The sequence below is a fragment of the Panthera leo genome, chromosome B1 (genome assembly GCF_018350215.1).
Source record: "Panthera leo isolate Ple1 chromosome B1, P.leo_Ple1_pat1.1, whole genome shotgun sequence".
NCBI lineage: Eukaryota > Metazoa > Chordata > Mammalia > Carnivora > Felidae > Panthera > Panthera leo.
The window spans coordinates 118835812-118857788 of record NC_056682.1 but is presented as its reverse complement, the minus strand read 5'-3'; the positions used below and the strand labels follow the sequence as shown (position 1 = coordinate 118857788).

At 41.4% G+C, this 21977-nt stretch overlaps 2 protein-coding genes across 6 annotated transcripts in view; both read right to left on the bottom strand.

Moving 5' to 3' along the window:
- SLC9B2 (solute carrier family 9 member B2) overlaps positions 1-2514 on the bottom strand; it is a 51697-nt gene extending 49183 nt beyond the window's left edge. For all 4 annotated transcript variants that reach the window (XM_042935792.1, XM_042935788.1, XM_042935793.1 and 1 more), the window contains exon 1: positions 2436-2514. The gene's annotated coding sequence lies outside the window, so the exon portion shown is untranslated. The remainder of the gene's footprint in view (positions 1-2435) is intronic.
- Positions 2515-5213: 2699 nt separating this feature from the next.
- BDH2 (3-hydroxybutyrate dehydrogenase 2) overlaps positions 5214-21977 on the bottom strand; it is a 28519-nt gene continuing 11755 nt past the window's right edge. For both annotated transcript variants that reach the window (XM_042935787.1, XM_042935786.1), the window contains 5 exons: positions 17263-17323; positions 15934-16047; positions 12607-12665; positions 11683-11775; positions 5214-6082 (listed from right to left, as the gene is read on the bottom strand). In XM_042935787.1, coding sequence (XP_042791721.1) covers positions 6029-6082; positions 11683-11775; positions 12607-12665; positions 15934-16047; positions 17263-17323 — 381 coding nt within the window. In that variant the 3' untranslated portion in view covers positions 5214-6028. The remainder of the gene's footprint in view (positions 6083-11682; positions 11776-12606; positions 12666-15933; positions 16048-17262; positions 17324-21977) is intronic.

Genomic DNA, 21977 nt, shown 5'->3' with positions numbered 1-21977 from the left:
TAATATAAAGACTTTGGGTTCCTCACTGAGTAGAATGACACCCACTGAACACCTGATTGGACTTTACCTGAGTAGAAATAAGCCTCTACTATGTTAAGGTACTGAGATTTTGGAGTTTATCTGGTGTAACAGCTAGTTATGGCAACTGCTGAGGGCAGAGCCCAAAAGAAAGCATTCACATCATTGCAAGCCCCTGAATCTAATCTCTTGGTTTCATTTCCCTTCTAAAGAAATGGAAGAGATTAGGGGATCCTGGGTGGCTCAGTCCATTGAGTGTTCAACTCTTGATTTTGGCTCAGGTCATGCTCCCAGGGTTGTGGGATCAAGATTCTCTCTCCCTCTGCCCCTCTCCCCTGCTCATGCACGTGCTTTCTCTCACTCTCTCTCTCTCTTTCAAAAAAAAAAAAAAAAAAAAAAGGAAGGGATTAGGTTTATGTGACTCTTACAGGCCACATAGCAAACATATTCATCAGTCAGTGCAGAACATCAAAACCATTTCAGGTATTTTAAGCAGGAAGAGGTTTTACACAGGGAATTAAGTGAATTGTTTAAAGGCTAGAGACTGTTGAAAGGGTTAGAAGAGTAGGTTCTAGACTGGGCCTCTGGGAATGACTTCTAGAACAGTAGTAAATGAACTGTTGAGGAATGTACTATTTTTGCTACAATCAGAAGGCTCCACAAGGACTACAGAGTTCAAGGACACCATTGTAGCTATGAGTCCGAGAAGCTGGGATCTGGAAGCTGCCTGGGCAGGGAACACAGACTATGTTCACCACTTCCCTCAACTGCTTCTTGATGGCCACAGAGCTGGTGATTCAATATGATGCTGCTGAGTCTGGCTGTCACCACTGTTGTAAGCCCCTCCCCACACCCACAGTTCTGGAGACTAGGACTGGCAAATCCTGGACCTTCCTTGCCAAGAGAAAACAGCAAAAAGTAGCAAGGAGATGGCCTCTGTCTCACCTCTGCCTTCAAAAGCTCAGACAAGTTCATCTACTTGCCAGACACCAATGTTACATCTAGAACTTTGGCTGGATTGGAGTCTAAGGAAGTGTTTTTAGCTCTCCAGTGTCTCCTATACAATAAGGCATGCTGGAAGCAGGTAGGGATCGATATGAGTGCCAACCTTCTATATCCAGCACAGCAACTTTTGGAGTAGACTCCAAAACAGACCTGTATCACTGAGTTCTTCCCATTTTTTCAGAAATCCTTGAAAAAAAGGGCAAGGGGCATCTGGGTGGCTCAGTCAGGTTAAGCACCTGACTTCGGTTCAGGTCATGATCTCATGGTACATGAGTTCGAGCCCCTCTGGCTCTGTGCTGACAGCTCAGAGCTTGGAGCCTGCTTCAGCTTCTATGTCTCCCTCTCTTTCTGCCCCTCCCCTCCTCACACTCTGTCTCTCTCTCTCAAGAATAAACAAACATTATGGGGCGTCTGGGTGGCTCAGTTGGTTGAGCATCCGACTTCTGCTCAGGTCATGATCTCACACTCCATGAGTTCGAGCCCCGCGTCGGGCTCTGTGCTGACAGCTCAGAGCTTGGATGGATCCTGCTTCAGAATCTGTGTGTGTCTCTCTCTGCCCCTCCCCTGCTCATGCTCTGTCTCTCTCTGTCTCAAAAATAAAAACATTAAAAAAAATTAAAAAAAGAATAAACATTAAAATTAAAAAAAAGCAAACATCTACTCAATAGGGTTATAATTCTAAAGATCTTAATATTCTAGTAAATATAAATTTGTGAATCAGTCACTTTGCTCACGTCATTAGTACAGCATGAATCACTCTACCTAGTAACTTGTTAAGTATATTCTGATCCATTGGATTTTGAGGTACTGAATGGCAGAAACTGTAGTTAGTTCATATTTGCATTTCCTGTCCCCATGCCTGCTTGGCCCAGAGAAGACAAACAGATATTTGCTAAAGTTAAATGTTTCATTCTGAACTCAGAAACAGTAAGCCAGAATTTCATGACAGCAGTTTGTAGCAGCCACAATGTCAGGTGGAGGTCCCATTACAGAGTAGGGAAATAGGGTTTCTGTCTTTCAGTGAAAACAGAGGTTAATGTGGCTAAGGAAGGTACCCGCCTTCTCTGTCCACTGGTGGTGTCCATTTCTTGAAGGGAGGCTAAAGTCAATGGTGGCTTTCTGATATCAATTTTTTAGGGCAACAAATCACCAAAGTCTTCGGTGAGATAACAAGGATGCAACCAACAACAAGGATGAGATAACAAGCTGCTGCCTGGTAAGTAAAAAAAGCCACAGGCAGTGTGCACTTTCAGCATGTGGTTATGTTCTCCAGCCAGTGGGATCTGATGGTTCTCAGCATCTTGGTGGTGCTAACGTAGCCCACAGTAGCCACGGCCTCTGGTGTTCGAGAACTAAAACACAAACAAGAAAAACACGCTCTGGACACTCAGTGTCCTCTGAGGGCTACTCACCTGGCGGTCTCCAGCGCAGGAAGAGTGGGAGACGGGCTAAAATATCTTCCGGGGGAGCCTGGTCCAGCCACGCGCGCGCATCGCCCCAGGCGGAGTCGGAGGCTGTGAAATACGCTTATATCTGGGCCCTGGGCGCGCCGCGGATTTCCGAGGCTCCGCCTTCTCTGCGCGCGCGGGGCGGCCCTGTGGAGGGAGGGCCGTCTGGTCCGGCGGCGCCCGAGTAATACCCTGAGCGAGCCCGGGAGGGGCCCGGCCCCAGGCGGCCGCCCCACGTGCCCTCCGCCGGGTCGGGGTCTGGCGGCGCGCGGCCTTCCCGGGCGGGGGTGCCCGGCGCACCACCCGCCCGCTTGCCGAGATGTCGCGCCTCACCGTCGTGTTTCAGTCGTGCGTTCTGGCTGGGCGGCCGGCTCCCGGTGCCGGGATGAGCGCGTCTCCCCCGGGAAACTCGCAGGAAAGGCCGCCCAGCGAGCGCGGACCCCGGCGGTGACGAGAACTCTGGAGAGGACGCGCAGCGCTGGCTTTTCTGGAGTCGGGAGTGCAGGCCCGACAGCCAATTACGAGGTTTAATGTTCCCTAAACCCACTAATACACTTCGGGTTTTAACTCCACCTTTCAGCCGTGCTTTTCGAAGTGTCTTCTCCGATGCGGTGGGAAGATAGCATTCTCCGTTTGGGTGGCCAGTTAGGCGGGATTAAAGACTTGTCCTTCCCCCTTGTATCGCGTCTTTAACAGGAGCCCTTCTTACCGCGTTGTTGTAGATTTGAACCTTCCCATCAGCAGTTTCTTTTTCCATTAAAACTCCCTTCCATTTCTGTGTCTTCCTTTTCTGTATGTGTCCCGGCTCCAGGTAATAAGTGTGTGTATATATGCGCGCGCCCCTTTCGGGGTAATTTTCATTTCCTTCAGAAATAAAAATTGTCTTACCTAATTTTCACTTCTTGGCTCAATTTTAATCACCGCTTTTCAAGCAAGGGGGACAATGTCAAGTTAATATCTCCACCAAATAAAAACCACTCATTCTTGTCTCTCAGCCTCCTTTGTGGGCAGGACGGATGAACCTACGTTCTGTAAACTTCAGGGCATCTAAAGTGATTATTACTGTATCTTCCTAAATCGAATTCTCCCTCTCCTAAGGATTGAGGAAGTTTCTAGTGGTATCCAGCTTCCTCTTACCACAGGAATGAAATACAGTTTTCCTTTTGTTTCAGTCATATGATCTTCATCGACACATCACCCGATTTGAATAACACGACTTTGGAGAGGAACACTGAACTTTTTAGTTAGGTTTTACCTGCACTTTTTTTTTTTTTTTTTTTTTTTTTTTAATGTTTATTTATTTTTGAGACAGGGAGACAGAGCATGAACGGGGGAGGGGCAGAGAGAGAGGGAGACACAGAATCGGAAACAGGCTCCAGGCTCCGAGCCATCAGCCCAGAGCCTGACGCGGGGCTCGAACTCACGGACGGCGAGATCGTGACCTGGCTGAAGTCGGACGCTTAACCGACTGCGCCACCCAGGCGCCCCTTTACCTGCACTTTTATTGTTTATAATGTTTTATAGTTTTTTTTTTTTAATTTTTTTTAACGTTTATTTATTTTTGAGACAGAGAGAGACAGAACATGAATGGGGGAGGGTCAGAGAGAGAGGGAGACACAGAATCGGAAGCAGGCTCCAGGCTCTGAGCTGTCAGCACAGAGCCCGACGGGGGGCTCGAACTCGTGAACCACAAGATCATGACCTGAGCCGAAGTCGCACGCTTAACCGACTGAGCCACCCAGGTGCCCCTATAATGTTTTATAGTTTATAGTTAGATGAGAGAATGCAGTCTGAAGAAGCATTTGTTAATTAGAATTCATTTTCAAGAATTCATCGTTTATTTAGAATTCATCTGTCATAATTATACATACACCCCTATACTTGCTCACAGCATGAAGTACTTCATAACATACTTGTAAGTTTCGTTGTTCCACTACTCCACTTGATAAGAAGTTACAGCATTTTGAATATGATACACCAAAAACAAAACACAAAACAAAACAAAAACCCAAGTCATTTGGCCCAGCTCCCTTATTTCACAAACCAGAATACTAAAATCTAACATATATCCGGTGACTTGGTCTAGTCACAAACCAAGCGTTCTGTGATGCAGTTGTGGAAACCTGGTCCAGAACCCCAAAACAAATCCTGTATCAATGGACTCTTTGGGAATGCTGGTCAAAATATCCTTTGCTGTCAATTTTAACTTTTTTTCATCAATCACATAATACTCTTCCTCGCACATAAAATGTTATCCTCTCAATGTCCATTTCAAAATTTTCCTTGTTAATATTAATATTAGTTGTTTATTAAGTTTCTAAGAGGAAAGACTAAGAAGAACTGCTCATTTATTATCTATATGTGCATCATACCATTTGGTCTTTTGAAGTAGCAACAAGTAAAAAACAAACATAAAACCCTAAAACTAAAATAAAAAGAAAAAACTTCCTAATAACCTCTTATACAATTATCATCCATGAATTTGCTTAAACTTTTTCTTGAAAAAAATTTTTTTTAACCATTTCTTATTGAATTATGATTAACATAAAATGTTGTATTAAGTCCAGGTGTAAAACATAATTGATTCAATAATTCTATACATTATTCAGTGCCCATCATGATTAAGTATAGTCCCTATACAACATTATTATAATATTAACGACTGTATTCCCTATGCTGTACTTTTCATCTCTGTGACTTATTTCTTTTATAACTGGAAGTTTGTGTTTCCTAATTCTCTATTTCACCCATCCCTTGAAAATTTTATTTTCTTTAATTTTGTTTCCTGTTATATGATTCATTTATATTTATGTATCCAGAGACTGTTTCTAAATTTCATGTCCTCTTACTGTTAACCTGGCATTTGGTGAAAAAAATCTACACTTAATCTATTCAAACTGAAAATACTGCTGGTTCACTGTAAGTTTCTTAGGCCCATGCCAATATCATTATTTATTTTAATAAAGATTTTTTAGTTAAACTAAGAAAATAGTACTCAATTATGAGTGGTAACATCTGTTAAATATAAATACTTGATGATTATTTTTCTTTTATATAACAGATTAACAATATAGTTCTGAATCTAAACTCTTTTTTAATGTAAGTCACTGAAGCTAAATTCTTTCCTATCTTGTGTTCATTTATGATGGTGTAAAATTTTAAAATTAGAGTCCATGTACAGACCAAGCAGAATTATACAAAATATTTGAATATTGGGAAATAGAAGTAAAATACAAATACTTTTTTCTTAAAAACCTTCCATTTTTCATATTCACATTTTAATTTTATATGTTTACAAATTGTGGTTGATGTTAAACCTCTTCATTTGCAGTGAGTTCATTATCTTTTATGTCGTCTACCTATAATGATTTCAGAAGAGGTTAGAAAGAGATTAATATATTTAAAGAATCTGACTCTTGTGAGCAAAGACATCATTAAAAAGGGCTTGTTTTCATTAATAGGCTGTTAATAGGAGAGACATGATGGATGAGTTTTCTTTGTAACCAGGTTCACTGTGGACAGGAAGAGCCTGCCTTCCCAGCAAGGAGATTTTAAAATCACAAGCTCCAGCCTCCATCAATGATGACAGGATTACCTGTTACGTAGGCAGACTGCAATGACAAACACAAGGAGACAGAACAATTAACCAGGTTTAACACAGGTTGTGTTTCTTCAATTTTTCCATGACTCAGAAACCTAAACAATGTACTCTCATGGTAACAGGAAATCTCCCATAACAAATAGATTTTAGGAAAAATCTGAATTACATTTTGGATGATCTGAAACTGCTGCATGTTCTTGTGATCTAGAGTTACCTGGCCTCTGGCTAGTGTTTTAGCACATGTCACATTCTAAGCAGATGTTCGGTCTCAGAATCAGAAAATTAAGCTCAGTGATATGCAGCCATTCCCTAAATTAGGATAAAGTATAAGCTAAAACAGTACATTTTCATTTTGAAATTCAGAACTATTCTAAAGCAGCTGAGTTTTATGCCATTAATAAACTTTTGAATGTCGTCAAGTGTGTTAGTCATAAAGTGGTTGTGTTAATTACCAAACAGAATTTTTTGTGGAAGATATTGTATTTTTAGTTGATAAAAATACATAGGTGTTGTCAGAAGCTGAGGCACAGTAAATGTGTTTAAAAAATTTATATGAATAATTATTATATCTATTAAGCTATGAAAAAATATTCTATACTAGTTTCAGATATCCAAATCTGTACCAAACTAAGGGAATTAAAAAAAAATTACTATTTTTTTTTTTTTTTTTGCACAGAATTTTGCACTTTCCAAAGAAATAAATCTGAAGTAAGCCTTGTGGTAGAGGTTTAAAAATCTTTTAACTTAAACATAGATGTTAAATTCGTGTTCTTATTTTTAAATTTATCTGAAGCCTGACACAATGGAAGATGCAGGAAGGAAAGACATCACAGTATGAGTACAGACATTTTAAAGTTCAATCTATGAAAACTAATCACATACTGTAGGTAAACTATCATCAACTCCCCAAAGGTTTTTTAAAAAGCAAACTTGGAGGTTCCGGAAGATGGCGGCATAGGAGGACGCTGGGCTCACCGTGCGTCCTGCTGATCACTTAGATTCCACCTACACCTGCCTAAAGAACCCAGAAAACCGCCAGAGGATTAGCAGAACGGAGTCTCTGGAGCCAAGCGCAGACGAGAGGCCCACGGAAGAGGACCACAATGCTATGAAGCTTGAAATCAACCACAGGAAAAAGTCTGGAAAACCTCCAAAAGCATGGAGGTTAAAGAACACCCTACTAACGAATGAGTGGGTCAACCAGGCAATTAGAGAAGAAATTAAAAAATATATGGAAACAAACGAAAATGAAAATACAACAATCCAAACGCTTTGGGACGCAGCGAAGGCAGTCCTGAGAGGAAAATACATTGCAATCCAGGCCTATCTCAAGAAACAAGAAAAATCCCAAATACAAAATCTAACAGCACACCTAAAGGAAATAGAAGCAGAACAGCAAAGGCAGCCTAAACCCAGCAGAAGAAGAGAAATCATAAAGATCAGAGCAGAAATAAACAATATAGAATCTAAAAAAACTGTAGAGCAGATCAACGAAACCAAGAGTTGGTTTTTTGAAAAAATAAACAAAATTGACAAACCTCTAGCCAGGCTTCTCAAAAAGAAAAGGGAGATGACCCAAATAGATAAAATCATGAATGAAAATGGAATGACTACAACCAATCCTTCAGAGATACAAACAATTATCAGGGAATACTATGAAAAATTATATGCCAACAAATTGGACAACCTGGAAGAAATGGACAAATTCCTAAACACCCACACTCTTCCAAAACTCAATCAGGAGGAAATAGAAAGCTTGAACAGACCCATAACCAGCGAAGACATTGAATCGGTTATCAAAAATCTCCCAACAAATAAGAGTCCAGGACCAGATGGCTTCCCAGGGGAGTTCTACCAGACGTTTAAAGCAGAGATAATACCTATCCTTCTCAAGCTATTCCAAGAAATAGAAAGGGAAGGAAAACTTCCAGACTCATTCTATGAAGCCAGTATTACTTTGATTCCTAAACCAGACAGAGACCCAGTAAAAAAAGAGAACTACAGGCCAATATCTCTGATGAATATGGATGCAAAAATTCTCAATAAGATACTAGCAAATCGAATTCAACAGCATATAAAAAGAATTATTCACCATGATCAAGTGGGATTCATTCCTGGGATGCAGGGCTGGTTCAACATTCGCAAATCGATCAACGTGATACATCACATTAACAAAAAAAAAGAGAAGAACCATATGATCCTGTCAATCGATGCAGAAAAGGCCTTTGACAAAATCCAGCACCCTTTCTTAATAAAAACCCTTGAGAAAGTCGGGATAGAAGGAACATACTTAAAGATCATAAAAGCCATTTATGAAAAGCCCACAGCTAACATCATCCTCAACGGGGAAAAACTGAGAGCTTTTTCCCTGAGATCAGGAACACGACAGGGATGCCCACTCTCACCGCTGTTGTTTAATATAGTGCTGGAAGTTCTAGCATCAGCAATCAGACAACAAAAGGAAATCAAAGGCATCAAAATTGGCAAAGATGAAGTCAAGCTTTCGCTTTTTGCAGATGACATGATATTATACATGGAAAATCCGATAGACTCCACCAAAAGTCTGCTAGAACTCATACATGAATTCAGCAAAGTTGCAGGATACAAAATCAATGTACAGAAATCAGTTGCATTCTTATACACTAACAATGAAGCAACAGAAAGACAAATAAAGAAACTGATCCCATTCACAATTGCACCAAGAAGCATAAAATACCTAGGAATAAATCTAACCAAAGATGTAAAAGATCTGTATGCTGAAAACTATAGAAAGCTTATGCAGGTAATTGAAGAAGATATAAAGAAATGGAAAGACATTCCCTGCTCATGGATTGGAAGAATAAATATTGTCAAAATGTCAATACTACCCAAAGCTATCTACACATTCAATGCAATCCCAATCAAAATTGCACCAGCATTCTTCTCGAAACTAGAACAAGCAATCCTAAAATTCATATGGAACCACAAAAGGCCCCGAATAGCCAAAGTAATTTTGAAGAAGAAGACCAAAGCAGGAGGCATCACAATCCCAGACTTTAGCCTCTACTACAAAGCTGTCATCATCAAGACAGCATGGTATTGGCATAAAAACAGACACATAGACCAATGGAATAGAATAGAAACCCCAGAACTAGACCCACAAACGTATGGCCAACTCATCTTTGACAAAGCAGGAAAGAACATCCAATGGAAAAAAGACAGTCTCTTTAACAAATGGTGCTGGGAGAACTGGACAGCAACATGCAGAAGGTTGAAACTAGACCACTTTCTCACACCATTCACAAAAATAAACTCAAAATGGATAAAGGACCTGAATGTGAGACAGGAAACCATCAAAACCTTAGAGGAGAAAGCAGGAAAAGACCTCTCTGACCTCAGACGTAGCAATCTCTTACTCGGCACATCCCCAAAGGCAAGGGAATTAAAAGCAAAAGTGAATTACTGGGACCTTATGAAGATAAAAAGCTTCTGCACAGCAAAGGAAACAACCAACAAAACTAAAAGGCAACCAACGGAATGGGAAAAGATATTTGCAAATGACACATCGGACAAAGGGCTAGTATCCAAAATCTATAAAGAGCTCATCAAACTCCACACCCGAAAAACAAATAACCCAGTGAAGAAATGGGCAGAAAACATGAATAGACACTTCTCTAAAGAAGACATCCGGATGGCCAACAGGCACATGAAAAGATGTTCAACGTCGCTCCTTATCAGGGAAATACAAATCAAAACCACACTCAGATACCACCTCACGCCAGTCAGAGTGGCCAAAATGAAGAAATCAGGAGACTATAGATGCTGGAGAGGATGTGGAGAAACGAGAACCTTCTTGCACTGTTGGTGGGAATGCAAATTGGTGCAGCCACTCTGGGAAACAGTGTGGAGGTTCCTCAGAAAATTAAAAATAGACCTACCCTATGACCCAGCAATAGCACTGCTAGGAATTTATCCAAGGGATACAGGAGTACTGATGCATAGGGGCATTTGTACCCCAATGTTTATAGCAGCACTCTCAACAATAGCCAAATTATGGAAAGAGCCTAAATGTCCATCAACTGATGAATGGATAAAGAAATTGTGGTTTATATACACAATGGAATACTACGTGGCAATGAGGAAGAATGAAATATGGCCTTTTGTAGCAACGTGGATGGAACTGGAGAGTGTGATGCTAAGTGAAATAAGCCATACAGAGAAAGACAGATACCATATGGTTTCACTCTTATGTGGATCCTGAGAAACGTAACAGAAACTCATGGGGGAGGGGAAGGGGAAAAAAAAAAAAAAAAAAGAGGTTAGAGTGGGAGACAGCCAAAGCATAAGAGACTGTTAAAAACTGAGAACAAACTGAGGGTTGATGGGGGGTGGGAGGGAGGGCAGGGTGGGTGATGGGTATTGAGGAGGGCACCTTTTGGGATGAGCACTGGGTGTTGTATGGAAACCCATACAATTTGACAGTAAATTTCATATATTAAAAAATAAAAAAAATAAAAAAAAAATAAAAAGCAAACTTTCTGTAATACATATGGACCCCTTGGGGCTCCTCTAAAAGTCCAAAGGTCTTTTTATTGCACATTTCAAACCAGAACATTTCCAAATATTTGGTAAACTTAAGTTCTGGCTAAACAAGGACAATTTAGCTTATGAGCAGTACCCCCCAATTCAAATGAACTCTTCTGCAGATACAGATTCAGAGAAACAACAAAAGCCAATGAACTTGTTCCATTAGTAATTTGTTTAGCCATTTCCCAGCTACTAAAAACTGCTGTTAACAGTCCTGAGAAGTGGTAACTTTGGTCACTAACATTTCAACCACTATTTGTTACATTCACCAACTAGCTGGTGTGCAAGTTACGTAAAGAAGAGCTAACAGATCAGTAACACACCTCCTCACTCCTGCCTACTCCCCCCCACCCCCTTCTTCTCATCTCAAATGCTGCAGTTCCCTCCTCATGTAATATTCAAATACATCCAACAGAAGGGGGTGTTTTTGTGCTCTTTACCTTATAGTTTCTGCTTTCCTAGTTGTATGCCATTTAAGAATATGCAATAGCCATTAAGGAAGAAATTGATTACTAAATAGGTGCAAAACAGAATGAGATAGAATTGGGATTTCCATATGTGATAAACAAGAATTCACAGGAAAAAACCAGCCAGTGGGATTGTCCTAATTAAGTCACCAGTAAAACTAAAAACACCAAATGCCAATTCTGTGTATTCTAGACACAACTAAATCTGGTTAACTCTCTCCCCCTTTCACCTGAAGCTCTCATAATTTTGGAGGTTCATTTGCTTGACTTACATTTAATTCGACTTTCCCCAATTATAATTTTTCAAAGCAACTGTCTCTCATAAAATTGAGCAATTTATTTTATCAATATTCCATGTCATTTGCTACAAGATTTAGTGACACATAGAGTTGAATAAGGAAGAGTTGGTGGCTCAGATCTAAGTGGCCTTTCTTTGAGCAAATTAAATTAGAATTTATCCCTATCTTGTAAATGCAACCTCTTGTATATGTTGCAACTCTCTAAAATGACATTATTTTGATAAGCAAATTGTGGCCAAATGAGGAATAATGAACTCCCTGGGAAGAACAGTGCTTACTTCATCAGAAGCCAAATACACACAGAGGAGAGCTACTTCTTCTGCGGTTGCAAATCTTCCAGTCTTCTGTCTCTTCAGGAAAGAGCTCAGTGCCTGAGATCAGAAACCACACCAGATATCAGTGATAGGAGGTGAAGTCTGAATTCACTTGCAACTCCTTCAGGAAGTCTGAGGCAAGAGGAATCTATAGAGTTACCATTGGCTTGCTGCCTTGATTAATCATGTATGATACATGATATATGAGAATATCATTAATTGTGGACCAGGTAGGACTAGAATGACTTCCAAGCTACTCAAACTAGTAAAACCTATAGACACTGTGTCTATAATAAAACCTGTAGATACTGTGTCAGATCAAAATACATATTAAAGAGGAGAGCTTTGGGGAGCCTGGGTGGCTCAGTCGGTTGGGCGACCGACTTCGGCTCAGGTCATGATCTCGCGGTCCGTGGGTTCGAGCCCCACGTCGGGCTCTGTGCTGACAGCTCAGAGCCTGGAGCCTGTTTCAGATTCTGTGTCTCCCTCTCTCTCTGACCCTCCCCCGTTCATGCTCTGTCTCTGTCTCAAAAATAAATAAACGTTAAAAAAAAAAAAATTTAAAATAAAAAAATTAAGAGGAGAGCTTAAAAAAAATTTTTTTTGAAATTGTGGTAAAATACACATGTTATTTACCATCTTAACCATTTTTAAGTGTATAGTTCAGTAGTGTTAAGTACATTTACGTTATTGTGCAACAAATCTCTAGAACTCTCTTCGTCTTGCAAAACTGAAACTCTGTACCCATTAACCAATAGCTCCCTGTTCTCTCCTCTCCCAGCTCTTGGCAGCCGCCCTTCTGTCTGTCTCTGAATTTGTCTACTCTAGGTAAGGAAGAGGACATTTTTCAACCAGAAGATTTAATTGCATTTAAAATAGTAGATATACCTCTTCAGGATTTGGTCTGGCTTGTATTCTTTCTTGTAGAGATGGGGTATCAACTGTTCCTAAATCAAAGGGGGACATTCAGCTTGGTTAATTACTCAAATTGAAAAAGAAGTTGACAAACTTTAAACTTCCTTTCCACATGATACATCAATGAAATCCTTCCCCATGACTTACAATGATAATTTCACCTCCGTGTTTAGGATTTCTAAAAACACAGACCATAGGGGTGCTTGGGTGGCTCAGTCAGTTAAGCATCTGGCTTTTGATTTCAGCTTAGGTCATGATCTCATGGTTGTGAGATTGAGGCCTGCATCGGGCTCTGTGCTGGTAACACTGAGCTTGCTTGGGATTCTCTCTCCTCTCTCTCTCTGCCCCTCCCTCCCTCCCTCTGTCTCTCAAAATAAATGAATAAACATTAAAAACACACACACAGAGACCATAATTCTTTGTGACATTAGGCAAGGACTCTGGGTGAGTCACACAAGCATCCCCAAGATATATTTTAGTCACATTACACTGCATGACACTTTATGGATTTTCAGCACTTTTACATGTATTATCTCAGTTACTCCTCACAACAACCCTGAGATGTAAATACAGCCATATAAATACTTCATCAGTGAAAGAACCTAGGTTGCCTTAATGATCCCCAAACCATTCTTTGCTGTCAGGTTCACTCTGGGGATCCTCAGACAGGGCCATGCCTGTCACGGTCCTCAGTAATTAGATGGCTCGACATTTTCTTCATTATCTTGCCTATTTTCATTGGTTTCAAATTCCTATTTTTAACCACTGTTTCATGTTTCTCATAAAAAATATAATTTGAATTACTTAAAGTAAGAATGACACTAAACATTTGAAAATCCCGCTTGGTTCAAGCTCCTACAGAGCAACTTTCCCAGAGTTTCTGTCAATTTTTGTAATCTGTAAATTCTGTTTAGAGGGCCTTTTGGCGGGGGGTGGGGGGTGCTGACAGTACTCTGGGCAACCACATGGTATTTTTAAGGTCATAAAAAGTGATTTTAAAGTCATATCCTCTGCTCCTGAGAGTGCCATAGGGATGATGTTTACTAGGAAATCATTTATTTTCTTTTAAAAAAAAATTATTTTTTTAAGTAATCTCTGTACCTACCTTGGAGCTTGAACTCACAGTCTCAAGATCAAGAGTTGTATGCTCTATCGACTGAGCCAGCCAGGAGCCCCAACCATTTCTTAATTTTAGCATCATTTGTCATTTCTCTGGAGAGGGTGGAAATCTTCAAATTCAGAAAGTTCTGGCTCCTTTGTGTTTACACCCTTTCTTTAGCTTACCTGTTTCCTCTCACATTTCACCATAAGTGGGCAGCACTTTTGACACTCAGGGTAGAAACGGTCTTTACTAGATATGGTCACCTGGTTCATTAGGAACATTTTCTACCTTCCACATTACTGCAGGCAATAATGTTGATAAACTTTCTGAAACCGTGTAACAAAGAGTCACTTGTACCCATTTTCTGGTAATATTTTCCTCACTTCCCTCGTCCATAGCCTCCTTACTGTCCCCAGTCCTACCAACAGTATGCTCAAGACGTCGTAAGCTTTCATTGAACAATGTCCTCAAAATCCAGTTTTAAAATACAACTTTGACAGCTTCTTACCACTCAGGCGAGGGAGCATCATGTCTTTCATATGGCTGGTATTAATGGTTATTAAATGAAACTATAGAGCAAGCCTATGTCTTCTACTTAATTCCATTGTCCCAACTCTACTGCATCCAGGGCACGGACCACATAGCATGCCATAGTCTACACAAGGCTGGTGTTGAACAGTGTGACTATACCACCAGCAGCACTACCCCAGACACACTCACTCCTTGTCAGGTTTTCTGCTGTGACTGGCTCATGAGTCACAGCTCGTTCCTTGTCCCACACAGGTTGATAATATATTTTCCAAACTTCTGAAAAGTCCAGCTGCTAAAACAACCACATTTTCCAAATCATTTTTCCATTTTTTCCACTGGGTAAATGGCACCAGAAATAGCTAGAGTCAAGTATCACCAGCGTGTATGTTAAAACCCAGTGAAACTGTCTCTTCTGTATCTTCTTCTTTCTTGGTGTTACCTATGTTTACATTTCTAATCCAAGAAAAATTAAACAGAATACCTCCGTCATGGAAATTCTGTAGCTTGAAAGGTATTTCACATTCCTCTTTTAAACTAATGAGTTAGTGTTTTTTAACCTGAGGGGAGACCATGGTGGATTATATAAAAATCTCATGTGGAACTTTCCAAACTACACACAATTTTCCCCATCAACTCTTTCCCCAAGTTCTGGCATGCACTTCAGGTTTTGAAAAGTTCCATACGTAACTGTGAAATGCTGCTTCTCCCCAACCCCCCAGTACCAGTTGTGAACCACTGAGAGCAAGCTTGATTCTGGATATGTGATATTTAATTCCTTTTTAGAGAAGAAGTTAATAATTCTTCTTAGGCAACCTGTATTCATTTTGGGTCAGTGGAACCAGGTGAAAGGGCATATCTGTTTAATAGACATACCCATAGTCATTAAGAAAATGGGAAGTTATTCCTACAAAAGAAGTTATAGAATGCTTTTGTTTGGACAGACTGAATGTCCTTTCTACTAATAATAAGTTCTTCTCTTCTTCTTTCCTTTATATGAGAGGTCAGCATGCATCCTGGTAAAAAGCCAGATAGGAAATATTCTTAGTTTTGAGAACCATTTGGTCTGGCACAACTACTCAACTCTGCCTGTAGTCATACATGTGGCAAACTAGGTGTGGGTGTGTTACAATAAGACTGTGTTTACTAAACAGGTGACGGGCCAGATTCCACCTGCAGGTCATAGTTTGCTGATCCCCTTTTTATAGCATAAAGGAAGGTGTTAATCTCTCCTTTTTGGTTGTGGGTCAGCCCAGGTGATTTATAAGACTCAGTAGCTCCCTGTGTTTTGGCAGGCTCCTCTTACCTTCTTCCTGCGGTCCAGTGAACACGGTCTACTTTTCATCTTTCGCCTGACAAGGTCATCTCTGGTCTACCTCCAAAACACCAAACTCTGGTCAGTTATCTTGGCCACGAGATTTGGAGTTGTTCCACACACGTGTGAATACCATTTAAACCCTTTGCATCTGTGGTTCATTCCTAATGACTGAGAATCTCATTGCCAACATACCGTTGGACTGTTATCTTAGCCTAGACCCTTTTTCATTTGAGCTTTTCCTAATGACAGGACACAATATAGCATGTGGTAAACAAGCTTCTATGCATATGTTTCACAGTGCGAACCAGGGTTCAGAAAGGACAAGCGCACAGCCCTTTTGTGCCTACCTCACCTGGACAAACACAGTTGCACCTGATGCCCTGCTGGATGAAATCTGCAGCCACAGACTTTGTGAGGCCAATCACGGCTGCCTTCGTGGTACTGTACACGCATCTGTTCACAACTCCTGAGGATGAAAGGAAGGTTTAACCATTGAAGGAACAAAAAAATCTCCTTTAGAAAGGGAACACAAATAACTGTCCTCGGTACCTACTGTCATACTTCCTCCCATGCCATCCTTTTTAAAGTTTGATTCAGGGGGCACCTGGCTGGCTCAGTCGGTTGTGTCTGACTCTCGATTTAGGTTCGTGAGTTTGAGCCCCGCATTGGGCTCTGCACTGACAGCACAGAGCCTGCTTGGGATTCTTTCTCTCCCTCTCTCTGCCCTTCACCCTCTCTCTCTCTCTCAAAATAAATAAATACACTTAAGAAATAATTAAATTTGGTATCAGGTTTTCTCCCTTCCTGGGGCTAGTTTCTGAGTGTGGGAAAATAAGATCATTACTGGCCCAACTCAGTTGAGACCTAGGTGTTGAGATGCTGCATTTAGGTAATGGCAATGGTCTTAGGTTTTCATCGTCAGTTGGTCGAACACTTGGGCAGATTCCAAAAGACACCAAAGGACAATCAGGGTAAAGAACAACAAAACAAAAACCAAACCAAAAAGTCAAGGGGCCGAGGCATTTCTCTACCTTCCTCTCTTCATGCAGGCTCACTGTGTGTTCTTGCAAAGAGAAAGAATGTTATCTCAGCAGTAGTGATTTCATTTTAAACTCACAAACCCATCTGCCAGACTGTGACATTTGACATTATTCCAGATGGCACTGCGATCCTGGCTCTTCAACTTGACCTCTTGTTTAGGGCCGAGATCCACCGTCTTTGTGAAGCACTTCCCAAATTGTTACCCTCCCCCATATCGTGCCAGTACTTTGCACAAACCTGTGTTGTAATATTATCATGCTATAGAAGACCTACATCTGCCTGACTCTCTTCCTTTTGCAGTGTGAATTCTTTTGGGCAGGGACACACAGTGTTCAATACATCTTTTTTGGTTAATTAAATGGGTAAATATTTCCTTCTTCCAACTTGATTTCCATTTCCATATCCACTGGAAGGGATTAGAGGAAGGGCAAATGAAACCAAACTTATTTGTTACAATTGGTTTACATCTAAGGCAGAAAGGGCTGATAGAAGGGAGCTTAATAACAATTTTTTTTAAAAAGTGGTGTTGAAATTACGTGTGGGTTTTATAATCCCTGCTATGTTTGTTCCGAAAACCCATATAGGTCATAAAGTTTTTGGAGTATGTGCATCGTGATTCCCAGAGGAAGACGGACCTTACCTTTGAGGCTAGAAGCCACAGAGGACATGTTGATAATGTTGCCAGATTTCTGTGCAAGCATCTGCCAAAACAAAAACAAATTTAAAAAATGCCACTCTGCAAGATAAAAATAATAGCTCTTTAAAAGATCTGCATTTACTTATGGTTTGCAGAACCATCTTCTTAGCTATTAACATTAAGCACGGTTAAGCGTCTTAACAGCCTCACCCAGTCACTGCTGGGAGTTGATGGCATGCTGACGCACTCACTGGCAGGAACATTTCCCAGGGGGATTACTGCCTTCCTTTGGCACAGGAGCATCAGCAAGACCAAGGAGAAACTCTGAGCTGAATGGAAGGTTAATGAACATTAATTATTACTTTGTACTCCCGATGTTGGAAAGTTCTTACTTTATTCAACATATATTTGTTGAACACCTACTGTGCTAGGTCCAGGAGATACAAAGATAAATGACACACTCTCTGCCTAAGGAGAGCTGCCAGGGGACTGGGGGGGCTGACATAACCAGCATCCAACAACAGTGGAGACCTCTACAGAGAGGGGTCGGTGGTGGGAAGGGACCAAACTAGGCTTCAGGACTCAGAGGAGGGCTCCTGAGGAGGAAAGAGGTGGGCTGATACTACCCCCCCCCCCACCCCTCCACCAGGGAGGAAAAAGCATTTTATTTATTTTTTATTTATTTATTTTTTTAATTTAATTTTTAATTTTTTAAAATTTACATCCAAATTAGCTAGCATATAGTGAAACAATGATTTCAGGAGTAGATTCCTTAATGTCCCTTCCCCATTTAGCCCATCCCGTCCCTTCCCCATTTAGCCCATCCCCCCTCCCACAACCCCCCCAGCAACCCTCAGTTTGTTCACCATATTTATGAGTCTCTTCTGTTTTGTCCCCCCTCCCCATTTTTATATTATTTTTGTTTCCCTTCCCTTATGTTCATCTGTTTTGTCTCTTAAAGTCCTCATATGAGTGAAGTCATATGATTTTTGTCTTTCTCTGACTAATTTCACTTAGCATAATACCCTCCAGTTCCATCCACGTAGTTGCAAATGGCAAGATTTCATTCTTTTTGATTGCCGAGTAATACTCCATTGTATATATATGCCACATTTGCTTTATCCATTCATCCATCGATGGACGTTTGGGCTCTTTCCATACTTTGGCTATTGTTGATAGTGCTGCTATAAACATGGGGGTGCATGTGTCCCTTTGAAACAGCACGCCTGTATCCCGTGAATAAATGCCTAGTAGTGCAATTGCTGGGTCTTAGGGTAGTTCTATTTTTAGTTTTTTGAGGAACCTCCACACTGTTTTCCAGAGTGGCTGCACCAGCTTGCATTGGAGGTGGGCTGATTTTTGAAAACTGGAGTGTAATTCAGAAAAATAAAAGAGTAAGGTGTTTTAAGGAGTGAGGGCCACATGTATAAAGCCTCTAGCACAGAGCTGGGAGGAAGGGATGGGTCTGGCTGGAATGCCCGGAGTGGGAGGAATGAGGCTGCAGAGGCCAACAGGGGCTAAATTTAGGAATTTGGGCTTTACGCAGGAGGCAATGTGGTGGTGACAATGAGGGGCTTAATGCAGAGAAGTGGCATGTTTAGATTTGGGGAATTCTAAGATTATAGTGGCACGACATAGAGGAGACCACTGGAAGGTGATACAGTGATTTCAGAAAGGACTGAGAAAAGCTGAGATGCAGCAATGTCTGTGAGTTATGCGGGGGGAGGTTGAGGTGGTAAGGGCAGGACGTGGTAAACAGTTACATGAAGTGAGGCCTGCCTCCCTCATCGAGGGCAGTGCTTCCTAAGAACACCTCCCTCAGAATTCCCCCATTCCAAGTGTGAAGGTCTGAAGAGGGTCCCTCCTAGACAGGGAGGACAGTAGGTGGTCAAACACTGTGATGAATCAAAATCTCTTGAGGGGCTAATTTAAAGTGCAGATTGCTGGGCCCTGCCCCTGACGTAAAGGAATATATAAATGAAAAACTGCTATGAATTAAAAATGTTTTCGTATACATTTATACTTAGTATAATAAGTACGTGTGCTTTCAGGGCATGGAGGTATGTGCAAGAGTGTGGGTACCCATGAAGAAGTGAGACATGGAGAGAATTCCTACTCGATGGGCACTACCTTCTCATTGACATCAGAAGCCCGGAGGATGGCTGTAAAGAACAAGGTTGAGTGGGGGGAATGGTGGACACAGAGAGTGGTGAAGAGTTAAAACAACTGCTGAGAGGAAGTGGAAGACCACCACCAGAGAACAGAGGAAGGAAAAGCAGGATATCCTATGCCATGAAAGTCAAGCAAAGAACGAGTTTCTAAAAAGAAAAGAGTCTCAATAGTCAGGGTAGGGAGAGAAGTCACTTCTGCTGCGGTGAGCTTCTCCAGCAGCTTTCAGTCAGAGAGGCATAGGGATGGGGGCGAGTGACTGGATGGTCCAGGGATGTGGCTGTGAGATGGCAGATCTCCCCATGGTATTCTCCTGACTTTCTGTTTTGATACTTAGTTACTGTTTGTTCTCAAGAGCAGAGAATCTACAACAACCTAAGGCATTGTGTTGGATGGATTAAAGGGTACAGGGGAGGCTGAGGTGACCCGATCAAGGCAAGGACACAGTAGGGGTGAAAATATTTAACCCCACTTGTTTGTCTATGTGGTAAAGAGGATCATAATGAGATGGGGTCTTCACAAAAACGACCAGGAAAATTAGTAAAGTATAATGGTGTTGGAAACGAAGCCTTAACATAATTCTTTCTTATCCAATTTAGCAAATAATCTGTTTTTACTTATTTTTAGTTTTGTTCCAGTTTCATTGAGCTATCATTGTCATATATAATCCATTTTAATACCTATAGAATACATACATTACAGAAGAATACATAAAGATGAGCTACTAAGTAAGTTCAGTCTCTAATCACCGGAAATGCTATAATTCCTCAGGCAAAACTTTGGAATACAGTCACCTAGGAGGTGCTAGTGCTGTCCCTTAACACTTGTGCTATCCATTCAGCCAGGTCTGTCTGCTGGATCTAGAGCCCTCAGTCCATGCTCAGCACCCTTCCACGCTGTTTTCTCAACACCAGCTCAGTACCTGCTGGTATGGTGTGGATGCTGTTCCTGGCTCCCCATGCAACGTCCCGCTCTGGCAAATATCACTTGGCAAGTATAAAGTGAAGTGCCTGGTATGTAGTAATTCTATATGGGACTGACCTCCCAGAAGCTCAGGCAGGGGCTAAGAAAGAGCTCTGAAAATTTCCTCCAGCTGTTGATCTAGTCAGTCCTACCTACCTAGCTTTTCTATCTCCACTGAACTCAGCTCTTAAACCTGGCAGACCTTGGGTTCTTGGCTCTTTGATGATTCCATGTCTCACCTCTACCTGGACTGACAACCTAGATTCATTTATTCATTCAACAAATACTTGCTAGAGCATCTCTATGTACTAGAGAATCTTTTAAGATACAGCAAAGGGGAAAAACCTCCACATATCCAAGACTTCCCTGACTTTGGATTTTGCACTGACTTCTTCTTACAGTATTTTCAGCTTGTTCTTTGCCTTTTGACTCATATTCCAGTTTTGGAACGGTTTTCTGTGTGTCTATCCATGATCAAAAATTTCCTACAAGTGTTCCTATGTCTTGACCACCTGACTTTTCAGATCTGCCTAGACTCCAAATCCTGACTTCCCCTGGAAAGTTCTAACCTGTTGTATGTGCATCATTGTTAATGAACCCAGAAGATCCCAATTAGGTCTGGAAGGGATTGTGTAATCTCTCATCCTCATTTTATTTTATTTTTTTAAACTTTTTTTTTTTTAACGTTTATTTATTTTTGAGACAGAGAGAGACAGAGCATGAACGGGGGAGGGTCAGAGAGAGGGAGACACAGAATCTGAAACAGGCTCTGGGCTCTGAGCTGTCAGCACAGAGCCCGACGCGGGGCTCGAACTCATGGACCATGAGATCACGACCTGAGCCGAAGTCGGACGCTTAACCGACTGAGCCACCCAGGGGCCCCTCTCATTTTATTTTTTAACATTTATTTATTTTTGAGAAACAGAGTGAGACAAAGCATGAGCGGGGGAGGGGCAGAGAGAGGGAGACACAGAATCTGAAGCAGGCTCCAGGCTCTGAGCAAGAGGTCAGCAGAGAGCCTGATGTGGGGCTTGAACCCACGAACTGTGAGATCATGACCTGAGCCGAAGTTGGACGCTCAACCGACTGAGCCACCCAGGTGCCCCACTCATTTTATTTTTTTAAAGTTAGCTTATTTATTTTCAGAGAAAGAGAGTGAGCAAGCAGGGGAGGGGCGGAGAGAGGGAGAGAGAGCATCCCAAGCAGTCTCCATGATGTCAGCGTGGAGCCTGATGTGAGGCTCAATCTTGTAAACCATCAGATCATGACCTGAGATGAAACCAAGTGTTGAACACCTAACTGACTGAGCCACCCAGGTACCCCATCTCATCCTCATTTTAAATAGAATATAGTACAAGTGTCATTTCCCACGGCACATGGTGAAGTAGGGGCAGAGTTCAGGCTGTGATGCCAGAGTTTGAAATCCAGGGTCAGGTTGGTTACTGTCACTTTAATAAGTGGCACTGACTTCTTCTCACTGCCCATCCCAGTCAATAATATCTCTTGGGATTTTTTACAAATGAGTTTAGTGGCTCATATGGATTATTGTTAAGATGCTTTAAATTATAGGAAAACTCACTAATTTG